This window comes from Aquarana catesbeiana, linkage group LG07 (assembly GCF_042186555.1).
Source record: "Aquarana catesbeiana isolate 2022-GZ linkage group LG07, ASM4218655v1, whole genome shotgun sequence".
NCBI lineage: Eukaryota > Metazoa > Chordata > Amphibia > Anura > Ranidae > Aquarana > Aquarana catesbeiana.
This window is the reverse complement of record NC_133330.1, coordinates 220,614,014-220,633,897: the sequence shown is the minus strand read 5'-3', so window position 1 is coordinate 220,633,897 and position 19,884 is coordinate 220,614,014. Positions and strand designations below refer to the sequence as shown.

General features: G+C 41.1%; 1 protein-coding gene across 3 annotated transcripts in view; it reads right to left on the bottom strand.

Moving 5' to 3' along the window:
* Positions 1-19,884, bottom strand: part of SLC44A3 (solute carrier family 44 member 3) — a 225,516-nt gene that overhangs the window by 17,729 nt on the left and 187,903 nt on the right. For all 3 annotated transcript variants that reach the window (XM_073593076.1, XM_073593073.1, XM_073593075.1), the window contains one exon: positions 80-217. In XM_073593076.1, coding sequence (XP_073449177.1) covers positions 80-217 — 138 coding nt within the window. The remainder of the gene's footprint in view (positions 1-79; positions 218-19,884) is intronic.

Genomic DNA, 19,884 nt, shown 5'->3' with positions numbered 1-19,884 from the left:
GGGAGTATGTCCACGTTCCCAAAAATTATGACACGCACTATGATGGACACCATACCAAGCATTGTTGAAAACACGTTACCTTTCCGAGAAAAACAAGGAATACCGCAGAGCATTTCAGTGATGAGACACAGGGGGGAGTTTTCGCCATAAGACTGTAGGCTTCCTTGGCAGAGGTACAGAATGGCGTTCCATTAATCACGGTCGCTGTGTACGCATTCTAGAAGTTAAAGAGATGGAAGAGATTTGTTGAAAGTGAAATTTTCTCAGTGAACATAAACAGAGGAGTTTTGTTTGCGTAACCCTTGTCTGCGTTGTTAGTGTGCCATAATTATATACCTTTCAGATCCTACCACCAACCTCATCAAGTTTACACTGCCGTGCCTTGAAATTATATTTAGAGTTTAAAGAATTCTACATTCAATCAGTTTTACTTATTCACAGTAATGTGAACAGACATCACACTGACAGCAAAAAGCTAAGTACACCGGTAGAAATTTGTTCAATATTTTTCGTTTTAAGAACATTCATTTGATTTTCTAATCCACAGTGAAGTCAAAATCAACATTTATGTTTGACCACAATGACAAGAAATTTCAAAGGAAGAGGATGGAAAATTTTTCTTGAACTAATTTCTAACAGTGTATGTAGCTTTCAGTTAGGAAATTACATTCATTCCAAAATCAAATGTTAAAAGCAAATTAAATTTTGAAGTGCTTTTAAACGACATTCGTCCAGTCATGAAATGCACAAAGAATTTCCGTATGAATGTTTAATCGAAAATATACCAGTGTATAGCCAGCTTTAGGTGCAAACACGCATTTGTTTAACCACCTGCCAACCAGTCCAACTCTGACACTTCTCTTATACTATATACTTCTATGTAAAAATCTATTTTTTTTTACTAGAAAATTACTTAGAACCCCCAAACATTATATTATATCTACACTACCGTTCAAAAGTTTGGGGTCACCCAAACAATTTTGTGTTTTCCATGAAAAGTCACACTTATTCACCACCATACGTTGTGAAATGAATAGAAAATAGAGTCAAGACATTGACAAGGTTAGAAATAATGATTTGTATTTGAAATAACATTGTTTTTACATCAAACTTTGCTTTCATCAAAGAATCCTCCTTTTGCAGCAATTACAGCATTGCACACCTTTGGCATTCTAGCTGTTAATTTATTGAGGTAAGCTGGAGAAATTGCACCCCACGCTTCTAGAAGCAGCTCCCACAAGTTGGATTTGTTGGATGGGCACTTCTGGCGTACCATACGGTCAAGCTGCTCCCACAACAGCTCAATGGGGTTCAGATCTGGTGACTGTGCTGGCCACTCCATTACCGATAGAATACCAGCTGCCTGCTTCTGCTGTAAATAGTTCTTGCACAATTTGGAGGTGTGTTTAGGGTCATTGTCCTGTTGTAGGATGAAATTGGCTCCAATCAAGCGCTGTCCACTGGGTATGGCATGGCGTTGCAAAATGGAGTGATAGCCTTCCTTATTCAGAATCCCTTTTACCCTGTACAAAGCTCCCACCTTACCAGCACCAAAGCAACCCCAGACCATCACATTACCTCCACCATGCTTAACAGATGGCGTCAGGCATTCTTCCAGCATCTTTTCATTTGTTCTGCGTCTCACAAACGTTCTTCTTTGTGATCCAAACACCTCAAACTTGGATTCATCCGTCCACAACACTTTTTTCCAGTCTTCCTCTGTCCAATGTCTGTGTTCTTTTGCCCATCTTAATCTTTTTCTTTTATTGGCCAGTCTCAGATATGGCTTTTTCTTTGCCACTCTGCCCTGAAGCCCAAAATCCCACAGCCGCCTCTTCAGTGTAGATGTTGACACTGGTGTTTTGCGGGTACTATTTAATGAAGATGCCAGTTGGGGACCTGTGAGGCGTCTGTTTCTCAAACTAGAGACTCTAATGTGCTTATCTTCTTGCTTAGTTGTGCAACGCGGCCTCCCACTTCTTTTTCTACTCTGGTTAGAGCCTGTTTGTGCTGTCCTCTGAAGGGAGTAGTACACACCGTTGTAGGAAATCTTCAATTTCTTTGCAATTTCTCGCATGGAATAGCCTTCATTTCTAAGAACAAGAATAGACTGTCGAGTTTCAGATGAAAGTTCTCTTTTTCTGGCCATTTTGAGCGTTTAATTGACCCCACAAATGTGATGCTCCAGAAACTCAATCTGCTCACAGGAAGGTCAGTTTTGTAGCTTCTGGAAGGAGCTAGACTGTTTTTAGATGTGTGAACATGATTGCACAAGGGTTTGCTAATCATCAATTAGCCTTCTGAGCCAATGAGCAAACACATTGTACCATTAGAACACTGGAGTGATAGTTGCTGGAAATGGGCCTCTATACACCTATGTAGATATTGCACCAAAAACTAGACATTTGCAGTTAGAATAGTCATTTACCACATTAGCAATGTATAGAGTATATTTGTTTAAAGTTAGGACTAGTTTAAAGTTAGCTTCATTTAAAAGTACAGTGCTTTTCCTTCAAAAATAAGGACATTTCAATGTGACCCCAAACTTTTGAACGGTAGTGTATATCTATATCTATATCTATATATATATATATATATATATATATATCTATCTATATCTATATCTATAGATATAGATAGATATATATATTGTTTTTAGCAGAGGCCCTCTAGATTAAAATGATGAGTGTTCTAATTTATTATGTCACACGGTATTTGCGCAGCAGTTTTTCAAATGCAATTGTTTTGGAAAAAATACATGTTCATTTTATTGCGCACAATCACAATATAATACCAATTTTTGTGTAAAATATAAAAGAGGATGATACGCCGAGTAAATAGATACCCAACAAGTCACGATTTAAAAATTGCGTCTGCCCGTGGAATGGTGGCAAACTATGGTACTTAAAATTCCCCATAGGCAAAGCTTTAAACGCCTTTACAGGTTACCAGTTTAGAGATACACAGGAGGTCTGGTGTTAAACTTATTGATCTCACTTTGACGTTCGCAACAATACCTCACATATGTGGTGTGATCACCATTTACATATGTGTGTGAGAGTAACGTATGCATTCGCATTTGACCGTAAGCATGGGTGGGGCGGGGGCGCTTAAAAAATGTTTTTCTATTATTATTTTTTACTTTATCCAAAACTTTTTTTTTTTTTTTTACACTATTTTTTTTTTGGATTAACTTTATTGCTATCACAACGGGTGAACAACTGTTAAGACACAGATCGTTCTGATCGGCTGCTTTGCTGACAGCCAGGTAAACAGAGAGGTGGAACCAGAAGTGACAAAACACAATGCCAGTTCCTCACTCTCTGTGCTGTGCAGCCGTCGCATCACTCCTGGGCTCCGCGATCGGGCAGCAGAGCCCGGGAAAGGCAGCGGTGGGAGGGGGGGGGCCCCTTTCGCCACCTGCAAAAGTAATCAAGTGGATGTTCAGCCACTTGAATCACTTCTGCAGTACAGGAAATTGCCGGATGAAAATTTTCATACTGGGGTGATGCCACCGGATGGCATGGTACTGCAGTACCACCCCCCACTCCCTTGTCACTGGCTTTGATTGACAGCACAGGTAGCCAATGGCTTCCGGTGCCCCAGCAAAGCCAGTGAGACACGGAAGTGAGGGGGAGAAGATCTACAAGCTCTGTGATATTTCAGTATTATACATTTGTAGACACTGCATATATTTTGTATTTTTTATTTCATTTTCTGTTTTGAGTAATTTTAATTATATATAATATATATTTAACTGAAATATATACAGTATCTCACAAGCGTGAGTACACCCCTCACATTTTTGTAAATATTTTATTATATCTTTTCATGTGACAACAATGTAAAGTAGCGAGTGTACAGCTTGTATAACAGTGTAAATTTGCTGTCCCCTCAAAATAACTCAACACACAGCCATTAATGTCTAAACTGCTGGCAAAAATGTGAGTACACCCCTAAGTGAAAATGTCCAAATTGGACCCAATTAGCCATTTTCCCTCCCCGGTGTCATGCGACTCATTAGTGTTACAAGGTCTCTGATGTGAATGGGGAGCAGGTGTGTTGAATTTGGAGTTATCGCTCTCACTCTCCCATACTGGTCACGGGAAGTTCAACATGGCACCTCATGGCAAAGAACTCTCTGAGGATCTGAAAAAAATTTGTTGCTCTATATAAAGATGGCCTAGGCTATAAGAAGATTGCCAAGACCCTGAAACTGAGCTGCAGCACGGTGGCCAAGACCATACAGCAGTTTAACAGGACAGGTTCTACTCAGAACAGGCCTCGCCATGGTCAACCAAAGAAGTTGAGTGCACATGCTCAGCATCATATCCAGAGGTTGTCTTTGGGAAATAGACGTACGAGTGCTGCCAGCATTGCTGCAGAGGTTGAAGGGGTGGGGGGGTCAGCCTGTCAGTGCTCAGACCATACGCACACTCTATCACACTGTATCAAATTGGACTGCATGGCTGTTGTCCCAGAAGGAAGCCTCTTCTAAAGATGATGCGCAAGAGAGCCCGCAAACTGTTTGCTGAAGACAAGCAGACTAAGGACATGGATTACTGGAACCACGTCCTGTGGTCTGATGAATGAATGAATGAATGAATGATTTGTAAAGCGCAGCAAAAGCGAACTGAATCGCCTCAAGGCGCTAATGCGTTTTGTGTTGTCAGAATCTTAGAAAAGGTAAGTCTTGAGTTTTTTCCTGAAGGCCTGATGGTTTTCTTCCATGCGGATGTGAGTCGGAAGAGAGTTCCATAGCCGAGGTCCCTGGACTGCGAATCTTCGTTCTCCCCTTGCTTTGTAGTGGTATTTGGGAATGAGGAGGAGGTTTTGGCTAGATGATCGCAGATTGCGATTGGGTGTGTAGTGTTTTATTTTCTCTCGGAGGTATTGAGGGGCGTTACCTTGTATGCATTTGTGGGTGAGGCAGAGGGTCTTGAATGTGATCCGATTCTTTACCGTTAGCCAATGTAGGCTCCTCAGGGATGGGGAGATGGACTCTCAGGGTTTTTTTTCCCCTGTTAGCAGTCTTGCCGCCGCGTTTTGAATGGCCTGTAGGCGCGCAAGCTGATATTGGGGTAATCCTATGTAGAGTGAGTTTGCGTAGTCGAGATGGGAATTGATGATTGTTCCAACTACTGCTGCTTTGTCCTCTTCTGCGTAGTAGGCGGAGGAGATGGTGAGATCCGCTAACTACTGATCCTATTTGTGCATCCATTGTCATTTCTGAGTCAAAGATAACTCCAAGTTCCCGTGGCCGGTTTAAGGCAGTTGAGATGGTGTTCGAGAAATGTTCTTTTTTGGCTGTGAAGATTGCTTTGTGGTATTTCACAGTGAGTATTTTGTAGTGTGTATGGTTTTCCTTGGTAGGATTTCTTCTCCATGCTCTTTCAGCTCTTCTGCGTTCTTGCTTGAGTAGGGTGAGAGTGCCATTAAACCATCTCAAGTTTTTTTTGCGGATGAGTATTCTGCGTTTTGGCGCTACTGAGTCTGCTGTCTGTAGTAATGCCTTGTTTAGGGAGTTGAGTGTTTGTTCCGTTGAGAGGTTTAAGTTTAGCGATTGTATTTTGTTTGATAATGTGGTTTTGAAGAGTTCAGAGTGCAGTTTCTTCTGGGATCTGTTCCAGTGTGTTGTTGAATGTTTCTGTTTTTGGAGGGTGGAGTTAGTGGTGATTTTAAATTTGATGGCGTGGTGGTCCGTCCATGGTAGTGGTGTGTTGTCGAATATGTTGATGTCTATATTCTGTTTGAAGATGAGGTCTAGAGTATGTCCTGAACCGTACGTGGGAGTATTTATCAGCTGTTGAAGACCTAGTTCTTCCAGTTGGTTGATGCAGGCGGTCGCAATAGGGTCTTGGGTGGAGTTTGCCCAAAGGTTGAAGTCTCCAAGTACCAGAAGTGAAAAAAAGGCAAGAAGCGCCAATCTGAGTGCAGTATCATTAAAAACTTTAATAGGGTTATATAAAAGAACAACAGCCAAATGGCTACTCACAAAACTGGGGTTAATAAAAGCAAGGACAAATGGTGGGTCCAGGGACGTCCTCCTCAGATGTTGAAAAAGTGCATGGTGCAGGTTCAAGTGGAGGCACTCTCAGCGTTGTGATGTGCGGGTGGTCCGAGGGGTCCCTGCTGGGTGCTGGGCTGCAATAGCGATTTAGCAGAGTCCCCATATATATTTTTTTTTCATTTCTGATCTTGCTTATTTAGGTCACATTCCCCCTTTTTATTCTGGACTCTTTTCATGAATGTGAATTACTTCATTTTAGCTTGTTTGTATGTTCTTGCGCCATTTATCCTTTTCTGTTTACCAAGTACCAGAAGGTTTTTGGTTTTCAGGGTGTGCATTGAAATGAATTCAGTAAGTGGTGTAAGGAGATTGGTCTTTGGTCCTGGTGGTCTGTAGCATAGTAATATGTGAATAGTGTCTTGGGGTGTTGTTTGAAGATGCAGGGGGAGTATCTCCATGAAAGGCACTGAGTTCTGTGAAGTTGGTTTGGTGAAGGCAAGGTGCAATTTGAAGATCACGACTAAGCCTCCTCCTTTTTTTCCTATTCTATGCTCGGTTCGGATGCTGTAGCTCTCCGGCACCAATTCAGTTAGGAAGGCGTTGCAGTCGGATGTTAGCCAACTTTCCGTAATGAAGAGGCAATCTATGTTGTTTTCGATGATGAAGTCGTGGATTTCTAGTCTGTGCTTGACTGCAGATCTAGTATTAATCAGGGTGCATGCTAGTTGTTGTAGTTGGATTGGTGTCTCCCTGTGTTTGATGGTTGCTTGTAGGTTGGTCCTTAGTAATTTTTCTTTTTTTAGTCTTTTTTGAGTGGCGGTTGGTAGAGTTGAACCGATGTTCCTTAGCCTGTGGAGGGCGTCCGCTGTGTACTTGAAATTGCACATGGTGAAGCACGAAAGCTGCTGAAGGAGGATGATGGAGGTGATGGAGGGCTACCTACCACCCTCCCGTTGATCCAGAGGAAGGCGAAAAAACCCCTAGCTGAGCTGGCCAATTGCTACAGCAGAGGAAAAATTTCTTCCTGACCCCCCAAGGGGCGATCGGATTCAAGGACCCTGGATCAATTGCTAAGGTACCCCGGTGGGCTTACCTGTACAGGATAGTCTGGAGGATGACGGTGGGGGTGAGGGGTAGAGGGGGTCTGGCTGCTACTTACTGGTTGGAGTGATGCTGCGGCTGGGTTTAGGCGGATCTAAGATGGACACTGGTCTGGTCCAGAGTCTCCAGTGGTAACCTGTGCCCACACAGTGAGGTCCAGTGTAGAGGAGGGGGTGTTCCAGGTGTAGGGGCACGGGGGCCTGCTGGACAGGTGTGGGTGCTGGGTGGCTGGAGCTGATGAGACCAAGATAAACCTTTTTGGTTCAGACGTGTCAAGCGTGTGTGGTGGCAACCAGGTGAGGAGACAAGTGTGTCTTTCCTACAGTCAAGCATTGAGGGAATAATTAATGTCAACATGTACTGTGACATCCTGAAGCAGAGCATGATCCCCTACCTTTGCAGACTGGGCCACAGGGCAGTATTCCAACATGTTAACAACCCCAAACACACATCTAAGTCGACCACTGCCTTGCTAAAGAAGCTGAGGGTAAAGGGGATGGACTGGCCAAGCATGTCTCTAGACCAGGGATCTCAAACTGGTGGCCCTCCAGCTGTTGCGAAACTACAAGTCCCATCATGCCTCTGCCTGTGGGAGTCGTGCTTGTAACTGTCAGCCTTGCAATGCCTTATGGGACTTGTAGTTTCACAACAGCTGGAGGGCCGCCAGTTTGAGACCCCTGCTCTAGATCTTTATAAACCCTAGTGAGCATCTGTGGGGCATCCTCAAACGGAAGGTGGAGGAGCGCAAGGTCTCCAACATCCACCAGCTCTGTGATGTTGTCATGGAGGAGTGGAAGAGTACTCCAGTGGCAACCTGTAAAGCTCTGGTGAACTCCATGCTCAAGAGGGTTAAGGCAGTGCTGGAAAATAATGGTGGCCACACAAAATATTGACACTTTGGGCCCAACTTGGACATTTTCACTTGTACTCACTTTTATTGTCAGCGGTTTAGACATTAATGGCTGTGTGTTGAGTTATTTTGAGGGGACAGCAAATTTACACTGTTATACAAGCTGTACACTCACTACTTTGTAGCAAAGTGTAATTTCTTCAGTGTTGTCACATGAAAGGATATAATAAAATATTTACAAAAAATGTGAGGGGTGTACTCACTTTTGTGAGATACTGTATAAATATACATGTCTCTGTCTATGTATCTCATCTATCTGTGGTTTAATAATTTCACGTGGCTTTACTCTATATAATATAGCTCCCCTTATCTAATATTTTATTTAATATATGCATTAGCTTTATGTTGCCCTCTTTTACTTTTAGAATAAAAAAAAAATTACAAAAAAATTAATTAAAAAAGTTTTATTGCTCAGGTATATTATCTATATCAGTGATCGTTAACTTGCGATCTGCCAGACCTGTATGTGGCTCAAGATAATTCCTCTTCTTCTAATGTAGCCCAGGAAGGTCAAAAGGTTGGACACCCCTAACATAAAGGGATAGTAAATACATTTTTGCAATATCACATTGATATTTGGATCAAATGAGTCAAGTGATCCAAATATCACATGCCATGTTGTTCAGTTAAGTTGAGCTCTTAGTGCCCTCTAGTGGCAACATGTGATATTTTCCATTTTAAATCAATGAAAAACATTTGTCCAGCTGGGGAAATAGCCTAATAACAATCTTTTTTCCCCATTTGCTTTGAAAGAATGTACGTGCACTTTCACGGGGCAAATTGCTATGCAAATTTTGTTTCATGTATACACCCCTAGGTATCTTTACCAACACCCTTCAATACATCAACTTGCGCTGGGTCTATATAGACCAATATGTGCATAAAAACTATGATGATTATCTGAATATAAAAAGGAAAAGAACGTGCATTTATTGCCTTAAAAAAAAAAATCACCAAAAATTAGACTACTGGGACAGTGTATATGTCATTTGACCCCGGGATCTGTGCGAAAAATATGTAAAAAGCCATGAGCCAATCACACGGGCAGAAAGTAACATTTCTGAGGGCTGTCTGCACACTTGTGTATAGAAGGCATAAAACCTTCCTTCATAAACCAACAATAGAAAATTTCAAGCTACCAGAAAAATTGTTGCAAGGAATAGAAAAGACCACGTCTTTATGGAAGACCTGATCGGGGGAGTGATAACAGCACACAGGAGCTGAGATTTGAATCTTTGTAAATGTGGATGGAAGTTTGAGTTATGAGGACTTCACATACCATGTGGTTCTTCCACAGAAAACATTGTGATTTTTAAAGATGTGTTATATGGCCATTTTATATACAAACTACTCAGTGGAAACATTCCACATTCTGTCTTTGATGTCACATTTTAGGGAGTTAATACTAGTCCAGCAAAGGTCAAACCAACTGCATGGGAAAAATGCTTCTCATTAAATATTCAATAACAAGCTATCATTTGTTCATTTTTAGGAAAATTCAAATTTTCCAGTCCACATCTAACATATTTCTATTTCCACATGCTTTTAAAAGCTTGGAGTAAACATATTATGGTTCATAAATAATGGTTCAATACCAGTGGGATACTAGTATACAAATATTTATTTCCCCTATCTTCAACTTCTCACTAACCTTCCTTTTTGCAATAATGCCCTCTCTCCTCAAACTTTCATTTTTTTTACCCCTCCTCTCCACCCCACAGCCCATACTTCTGTCCCCTCAACAATACTGCACTTATCTCCTGCTCTTTCTGAGCCCAATGTCACCACTTCTAAATGACTGGGGCATTTGCCCTGGTATAAATCCTGCTCCCACCTCACCTCCCTCACCCTCCCTCCTACTAATCCTAACTTATGGGGATACCACACCAAACCCTGGCCATCCACCATCTAACTCACTCTCCCAGAACCTGCAGTCTGCAGATTGTGTATTCTCACCTATTCTCCTTTGCTGAATGCACTGATTGGTATATTATTCCCCAGACCTGTCAGCTTGGAGATGGTGGAGATGGCAGCAACTACCTCCACCTGTGGAGTAGAGGGGGGGTTGTGAAGAAGTAAGAGCTATGAAGAGTGTGTGTGTGTGGGGGGGGTATTTGTGAAGGGTGGGGGGGTGTAAAGAGGTGAGAGCTATGAATAGTTGGGTATGGGTTGTGAAGAGGTGAGAGCTATGAAGAGTTGGGTATGGGTTGTGAAGAGGTGAGAGCTATGAAGAGTTGGGTGGGGGTTGTGAAGAGGTGAGCGCTATGAAGAGTTGGGTATGGGTTGTGAAGAGGTGAGAGCTATGAAGAGTTGGGTGGGGGTTGTGAAGAGGTGAGCGCTATGAAGAGTTGGGTGGGGGTTGTGAAGAGGTGAGAGCTATGAAGAGTTGGGTGGGGGTTGTGAAGAGGTGAGAGCTATGAAGAGTTGGGTGGGGGTTGTGAAGAGGTGAGCGCTATGAAGAGTTGGGTGGGGGTAGTGAAGAGGTGAGAGCTATGAAGAGTTGGGGGGGGGGAATTTGTGAAAAGAAGAGCGTTGTAAAGTGTGTGGGGGGGATTCGCGAATAGGGGAATTTTGAAGAGCCAGGGAGTTTACAGATGAAAAAAAACATTTTTTTTCCCCTGCAAAAAAATCTCCGTTTATTATTTTTTTTATGACAGGTGCACTTAGCCTTTAAAGCTACAAAACTCTTAAAATCAAAAATCCCATTGTTTTAAATAGTGTCTGTTCACACCCGAGTGCTCATTTGTACTACGCTAGATGCCTGTACAGGCGCTTCTATTAGGGCAGATTTGAGTGTTTTTGGCCTCAAAAGACTTCAGTAGGAGCACCTGATAAAATGCACAAAAATGGGTGTTATGCTTGTTTTTCTCTATGGAGACTATTATCTTCTAATCAAATTACAGTTTATCCTCTTGACACTAGACAATATTTGCCAGTGACATCAATAAAACATATGGAAGATGGTGAGAAAATCCTTCTTGAGCTCTTAATGCTCTCATATAAATATTTACCCATTGAAAAATGTTGCAAATGATATTATATTCTGTTTCTAAAACACATAGCTGGCTGACCCAGTTGTTCCAATTGGCAGAATACTCAGAGTATGGCGATTAACAGGAATACAGACCCTGCTTTGAAGATGCTGAAACGTATTCCTAGTATAGAATCCAGATCACAGAAACTCCTGCTACAGAGCGGCTGAAGGAAATTTAATACACTTCAGATATTTATAGAGCTTACTAATCAATGCATGTCACATATCTCTCATCCGTTCAATAATAACTACTTTCTGCAATCTAAATATATTACAAATATTTTATAAATTAGGTGAGAGAACAAGTGAAGTATAGAAGCCCATGTGTTACAATGGCCCAACTGTTCTCCTAGATGGGAAAAAAATATGGGAACTTGTGTAACCCTCCTTTCTGATAATCTCTATAAGCATCAAAGGGATAGAGCTATGAACTTTCTGTGTGAGCCACATGACTGAAAAATACAGAAATGATAATAGTTTTAACCACTTCAGCCCCGGAAAGTTTTACCCCCTTCCTGACCAGAGCACTTTTTACAATTTGGCACTGCATCGCTTTAACTGGAAATTGCGCAGTCATGCAATGCTGTACCCAAACAAAATTTGCGTCCTTTTGTCCCCACAAATAGAGCTGTCTTTTGGTGCTATTTGATCACCTCTGTGTTTTTTATTTTTTGTGCTGTACACAAAAAAAGAGCAACAATTTTGAAAAAAAAAACCAAAAAACAATATTTTTTACTTTTTGCTATAATAGTATCCCCAAAAATATTTTTAAAAAACAAAATTATCTTCATCAGTTTAGGCTAATATATATTCTTCTACACATTTTGGTAAGAAAATTGCAATAAGCATATATTGATTGGTTTGCGCAAAAGTTATAGCGCCTACAAACTATAGGAAAGATTTGTGGCATTTTTATTATTATTTTTTTACTAGTAATGTCAGTGATCTGCGATCGGACACTTTTGACATTTTTGGGGCCACTGACATTTATACAGCGATCAGGGCTACACACACAAATCCCCGTGCTGGCGCTCGTGCACACAATTGCGACCGCTGGCCATCAGGTCCCCCGCCATGCAGCAAGTGCACCCGTGCCCTCTTAAAGGCTCTTAAAGGAAGCCCGTACAGGGTTTCACACAGCGGTGCCATTGTGCCGCAGTAGATGTATACTAGCCGGTCGGGAACCGTTTAATCAGTGCAAATAATAAACACTTCAAAATTGAAATTTATGGGCTATGTGTACTAAGGATGCCGTTATTGTGGGGACACCACTCATCATTGTGGAGTGGTCCATCTGCTCCCTCTTGCTGAATGGTTGTGGTAACAGTACTACAGAGGTACTTATATAGAGGAGTAGAATATCTGGCGAGAGGAGGGGAGATCCTTGGAAGGACTTCTTGATAATGTTGAGGAAAGCCAGGCCATTGGAGGCCTGCAACACAGAAGGAGCTCATAGTATAAGTTCCCTGCAAAAAAAGCATAACCTGCGCTAAATACGCAAACAATTAATTGTTTGACAGCTGCTAGCACAGGCCAATGGAAAACAGTATATGTAAACAAACTGCTGCGCTTATCGACATAAATGATAAACTGTGTATGTGCAATAAAGTTTTGTCATATGCCCCTGCCCATGTCAAACGTATGACGAAACGCAGTGGGTGGAACCAGATTTGACATCACCACGCTTATCGGCCGTTCATTGCTGTCTTTTATGGCCATCGCTGCAGCCCATTCTATTTTGAATATGCTCGTTTTTAACATGGATCATGTGAGTGTACTCATTTGTTTTTAATACATTTGTTTGTATACAGTATCACGCTATGAGACTTAATGTTTTATATATACACACACATCGGGAGAGATAGTTTGATCCAAAGTACACTGGAATCGTCACTATTCATGTGCAAGTGTTTGGGAAGCCTTTCCCTAAAGCTTGTTTGGCTTTTGGCTTTAGTTTGGAAGCCAATATGCTCTGGTAAGCAGCCATTCTTATTAATTGGTGTTGATTCATGGAAAAGTCTTGGAAAGTCGGTCTTTCCTTTTGCATGCATCTACAAACATCCTTTTCTTGGTATATATTACTGGGACACTGGATACAATTTTTTAAGATTTTTTTTATTTTCATTTGTTATATTTTTGCACCTGTATGGACTCTCACTATGAACAATTTATTATTTAGACATGCTATTTTGTTGTTCTTCTTATACATATGTATTACTTTTGTTTAATTATGTCATACATAGTTCTGTACCGTGGTGTTGTGTTTCAGTGATATTACATTTATAGCTTCACCAAGAAGTGAGAATATCAGATTTTTTTTATTAGTATAGTAGGGTGCATACTGGAGGACCTCAATCCAGATAGGTTACATAAATAAAAAACTTCAAAGAGAAAAATCTTCTTGAGTTTTGACACTTTTTTTTTTATATAAATCATTTTATGTACTATAACTTGACCGAATTGAGTTTCTCTAGGCTGCACACTATAGGCCTACATTAGCAGTTAGCACATTACCAACTGGCATAAATATCTGGAGTTTTTTCCTGTGGGTACTTCTCTTGCTGCACTTAGATTTTATAATTTTTTTTTACCAGTGATTGAAAATTAACACTAGACACCATACATTGTGAAGGACCAGATGCAGAACCCAGTGCCTAAAGATCACAATCTATATTTCCATTACATTCGCTTTTTAAAATCTAAAATTCAATAATTTAGAGGTTGGATGAAAAGTTTTGTACAGTATAACACTTTTTTGTCCTTAGACACTATATATATATATTTTTTTTTTGTTTATAAAGGTCAACATCAGATCAAAAAGAGGAACAACTGTGGAGAATAGAGGGAAAGAGGGATTTGGTTCCAATTTGGTTCCATGGTTGGGAATTATGGTAGCATGGTGCTCCTTCCTCACATTATAACTCTACCGTATCAAGTTGAAGACAGGTCAGACTACTGAGTTTATGGCAACAGACTTACTTCAAGTTGAAGTTGGGGGCTGGGCAAGCTGCCATAATTTCCTATCCTGAGCTGTTGTGTGTGCCAGATTCTAATGGGAAGGAGGAGTACCAAAGTAATAAAAGTAAATACAAACCTAATCACTAAATTCTCAATTAAGCTTTATCATGTAAATAAAATTTCAAACATGTTTTTCAATCTCTTCAAATATGCAGTTTTCATTAACCTCTTGTCAACCCTGTAATGCATATAAGTGGCCACAAGAAGTGTGTACAGCACATACGCGTCCACGGTGGAATGAGGTGGTCTGCTCACTGCATTCTCCCAGCACATTGACTAAACTGTCACAGACAGCTCTCAGTCAAGGCTTCTAATCGGGAGCCAGTGGAACGGCTGTAAGAGCCAGGGATAAAAGGTTAAACACACCAGGTAATACTGCTATAAAGTTCCATGTGCACGCCCTGTTTTCGTGTGACAGCGGTCTCTAAATTTCACTCTTGTGTTGTCACCCTGTCACATGTGCCCCAGATAGATAGTACAATGGACTGTGCTGGCACACATTGTGCAGACACGATCCACTCTGTCATCATTCTCAGAAAGCTAATGCAAAGTAATGATGTGTAGCCAGGATAGAGTGCATACCCTGTTTCCCCGAAAATAAGACCTAGCGTGATTGTCGGTGATGGCTGCAATATAAGCCCTACCCCCTAAAAAAGCCCTACCCTGTTTACCTGAAAATAATCCCTACCCTGAAAATAAGACCTACAAGGACTTTAACTAGGGTTTATTTGGGGGGTAGGGCTTATATTGCAGCCATCACCGACAATCACGCTAGGTCTTATTTTCGGGGAAACAGGGTATAGCCAGGAAATGGCAAAATAAAAAAGCCAAAGGAGATCAGCAACACTAAAAATTTGTTTTAAGAGTGTTTCATGAAAAGGGCAGCTTCTAATGCCGCGTACACACGATCGAAAATGCCACCAGCAAAACTCCGATGAGAGCTTTTTGTCGGAAAATGCGACTGTGTGTATGCTCCATCGGTCTTTTGCTGGCAGAATTCCAGCCAGCAAAAGATTGAGAGCATGTTCTCTATTTTTCGGTCGGGAAAAGTTCCTATCCGAAAATGTGTTCGTCTGTATGCAATTCAGACGCGCAAAAAAAATCACGCATGCTCGGAAGCATTGAACTTCATTTTCTCGGCTCGTCGTAGTGTTGTACGTCACCGCGTTCTTGACGCTTGAAAGTTTAGAGAACTTTTGTCTGACCGTGTGTATGCAAGGCAAGCTTGCGCGGAATTCCGTCGGAAAAACCATTCAAGTTTTCTCTGACAGGAATTCCGATAGTGTGTACGCGGCATAAGGATTAAAAATGCTTTAGCAAACTTAATATCATCCACTTAGGGTTTAGCTCTACTTTAGCAGTGACCTGAGTTCAGATTTATGCTGCGACATGGCATTGTTATATTTACTGCTTTACGAGTCACATAAAGAAGGGATGCAGCTTATTTTTTTAAACTGTCTTAGCCATTCAAAACAGAAGTTTGTGGTCTGAAGCTACTTGGCTAAATACGGTAGAATACATTCTGAATCGTTTAAGGAGGAGTAGGTGTTATTACAAACCGTTTTCAGGTTTTAAAGTCACAAATCACTCTTCCATGTCATATTTCTTCTTCAGAGTATAACATAGGGCTGTATGGCATATTTCTTGTACTGCTAGAAGTATTGTATATCATATTTTCTGTATGGTGCTGGCAGTAACTAAAGGCTGCATGCCATTTCTTGCAATTTCCTAGAACCATTTTACATTCTTCGGAAAAAGGCAGCACTTTTGACAATCAGCGATGAAGACATAATGCCTCGATTTATTCATGTGATATTAAGCAGCTCATTTTAGCAATATATCTCCACAATAATTCCACATGGAATGTACAGAATGAAAGATCATAAAATGCCCTACCCTGTACGTAGCTATAACGTACCTGTAATTCAACACACATTCTTCACCTTATATATTGATTTTGTACATATTTTCTTCATTTATCATACTTTTACAGAAACAAAAATATAGTTTTTTATTTAGGTAGCTATACATTGTGTTTTTTTTAAGCCAGTGTGTGAAGCCCAATCTCCATTTCACATGGTTAGCTATTTCAGCTATGCTGGGAAAAAAAAAAAAAAAGGTTACAGAGCTAGGTACCTTAAGCGGAATAAAGAGGACCATACACGGATCCAAATTCAGCCTGTTCAGCAGGGACTGGACACATTTTGAATTCATGTATGGGGAGGCTAGCCTGTTGGGTTCTTCCCAATCAATCAGGGCCACCGGCTATAGTTGGGAGCACTGGTCAGTGTATTCTGATGGCAGGGAAGGCTCCCCGCTGTTGGAATACAATGACACAGCGGGAAGGATTCCCCCATCTACATTAAGTTTGTAGATGAGGGAATCAGATCATTTTTTTTGTTCAACCCATGGGTTAAAGGGGAAAAAAAAAAGAATAATGTATGCCCAGCCTAAGTCTGAGGGATGTCTCACCCCTTGTGAGGTAGCTCAGTCCAAACTTTCAATCTAATGGAGCCCAAAAGCTCCCCGTGGTAGCAGATTCATATTCAGAGGTGCCTTTAGTGTTCAGTGCTGGCTACTGCAGGGGCAGATTAACATCTGACGATGGTGCCTTTAGTTCTAGCACTGCCTACCGATGCTGTAGATTCATATCTGCCTGACTGTAGCCCACCCCTTTCAAAAACAAGCCTGCAATGCTCACAGGTCACAGTAAGTATTACAGCTCGTTAACTGGACAATAATGTGAGCTGCAGTCCAGTCCAAAAATAAGGTCACCCATGTGCCCTCGCTGCATTGTACAGCAATGTGCAAAGTGAAAGAGCAGTGTGATACTATAGAGAGGATTACGGGCACCTAAAATAAAGACAACAATTGGAACTTACATTGGGGGCATTTTAAATAGATTGAATAAATATGATTATACAAAGTTAAAATACATTAACTGGTATTTCAATTTGCTTGTAGCTTAACTTTAAAGTGTTAAACCCACAACAGTAAAATTAGTCTGTATATGCAGTAAAGCATGCTTGTTATGTGCACTGTGGAACCTAAGAGGTTTATTCTCTGCATTGTTTAAAAAGGCTGTTTGATCCTGTCTTCTCTGATCCTCCCCTTCTTTCACAGCCCCCAAACAATCTTCTGATAGAACAGAGCCTTAGGGGGAAGCTGCACATGCTCAGTTTCGTGTGTATTGCTAGAGAGCTTTTTTTGCTTGGGAGTGTGCATGTGATAAGCACAGGGCCAATCAGCACTGCCCAGACAGAGGGTCAGAGGTCCTGCAGCCTCATAGGACAATCAGGGGAGGATGAAAACTCCTCCTACACACTTTATCCAGACACTGATAGAAGTCACAAGACTGCTTTATACTGCTGATGAGAAAAGGTAGTTAGCAGTTTAGATTTACTAAAAACTATTGCATTTCCATGTTCTGTGTACTGTGGGAGACCAAATATAGTGAATGCAGGGTCCTGTGTTTATTAACACTTTAAAAAAGATTTCTACTTTGGGGCACATTTATGAAGCAGTAAATGTGATTTGCATCAAACATTCACTGCAATTTACAACCACCAGGAAGATAAACCTGCAGTACATGTCATATTAATTGTTTTCTAATTATACCCCTTAGTTGTTGCCAAATGTTGTTGTACTTTGTATGCAAGTACATTATTATTTCAAAATGTAGGCAATAAATGATAGTATATAGCTATATGTAAATTATATTACCACCTATATCTCAATATTACATTACCCACCAAGATGGAGATTTTAAAATGGAAATTATAACTATAGGCAAAATGTATTTTTTTATTTTAGATAGGGCAATAGAGGGTTATAACTCCTGTCATCTTTTTTTTCGCCATCTGTGTCCTGTTTCAGAGATTTCTCTTCACTTCCTGTCCAAAAAGGAAGTGAGAAGAAATCCCTGCAAATTAAGGGAAAACCTTGGGGACCCCCATTTCCCCATTGAAAGATTTTCACTCTATTACTTTTCTGGGGACAACCCAAAATTTGGGACTTTCTTTACTTCACTTTCAATTATAATAGTAAACAGGGCAAATAGAGAGGGTGAACCTTCTTGATGGGGGCACTGTCAGCAAAAAAGCTGACAGCTGTTCTACTCCCTCTCCACTCTATGCAATGTTAAATAGAAAAAAAGGTTTTGCCTTTAGTTATACTTTAATTCCAACAGTGCTCAGCATAAATGAGTACACCTTTTGAAAAGTAAGATTTTAATCAATATCTCAATGAACACAAGAACAATTTCAAAAATTTTGAGAAAACTGAGTATCTGCAGTTTTACTGAAAAATAAATACACCCCACAACAAAAACTACTACATCTAGTATTTTGTATGACCTCCATGATTTGTAAGGACAGCACAAAGTCTTCTAGGCATGAAACAAACAAGTCGGCAACATGTTGCAACATTATCTTTTTATATTCTTGAAAGACAACCTCTTTTAGGGCTCTTTCACACGGGGGATCCGTATGTCCGTTTTTCATCCTTCCGTTTTCGGATGAAAAACAGACATACATGTATCCCAATGGAGCGTCGGATGTCAGCGGTGACATGTCCGCTGACATCCGACCAGCTCCGATCCGAAAAGTGTAACAGAGGAAAACCCTACTTTTCCATCCGTTTTCGGATCGGATCAGGTGACGACGGACTCTACGGTCCGTCATCATCCGATCCCCCATAGGGGAGAGCGGCGCTCTGACAGATCCGTTGCTGCACACTGTCATTTTCCTGCTCAGTGGGGATCGGCGGAGCGATCCCCACTGAGCAAGCGGGTGTTCACGGGGCGGATCATCACTGATCCGCCCCGTGTGAAAGAGCCCTTAGAGCCTGGATGCTGGGTGGAGAGTGATGCTCAACTGGTCTATTCTGAATTCCCCATATGTGGCTAAAGAGACATACTTGGCCACTAAATCACTTTCACCCTGTTCTTCTTTAAAAATGCAACAGTGGCCTTAGATGTGAGTTTTGAATCATTGTCATATTGGAAAAGTGCATGACGACCAAGGGCACAGAGTGATGGTAGCATCTTCTCTTTCAATATAGAGCAGTACATCTGTGAATTCATGATACCGTCAATAAAGTGCAGTTCCCTGACACCAACAGCACTCATGCAGCTCCACAGGAGGACACTTCCACCACCATGTTTCATTGTAGGCACCATGCGTTTTTCTTTGTACGCCTCACCTTTGCAACACCATACAGTTTTGAATCCATCAGTTCCAAAAACATTTATCTTGGTCTCATCACTCCAGAGTACAGAGTCCCAGTAGTCTTTTTCAGCATGGGTCCTGGTAAATTCTAGGCAGGATTTTTGTGCATGGTCTTTAGGAGAGGCTTTGTTCCTGGACGACACCCATGCATGCCATTCCTTAGCAGTTTATGCCATATTGCGTCACAGGAAACAATCACCCCAGTTTGGCTTTCTACTTCTTTAGCTAACTGGAGTGAACTTGCATGGCAATTTTCTTCAACCCTTCTCATCAGAAGACGCTCCTGTTGAGGTGTTAACTTCCATGGAACATACAGGACACGTAACAGGGATTACTGAATTTGTTATATAAATAGACCCCTTACAGATACAGGGTACAATCCAAGGACCATTGACACTTGTGCTACTATAATAATCACATGTGGATATTGTAAAATCATTGTCTTCCAGTAAATTATCAATGAATCATCTCATGTAATCCAGAGGTCTAACAATGAAAAAATCTCGACAGCATATTTACTTCTGTTTTCAATGTACTATAAAGTACTCTTCACGTCTGTCAGAAGTAATGAGCAACTTCTGCT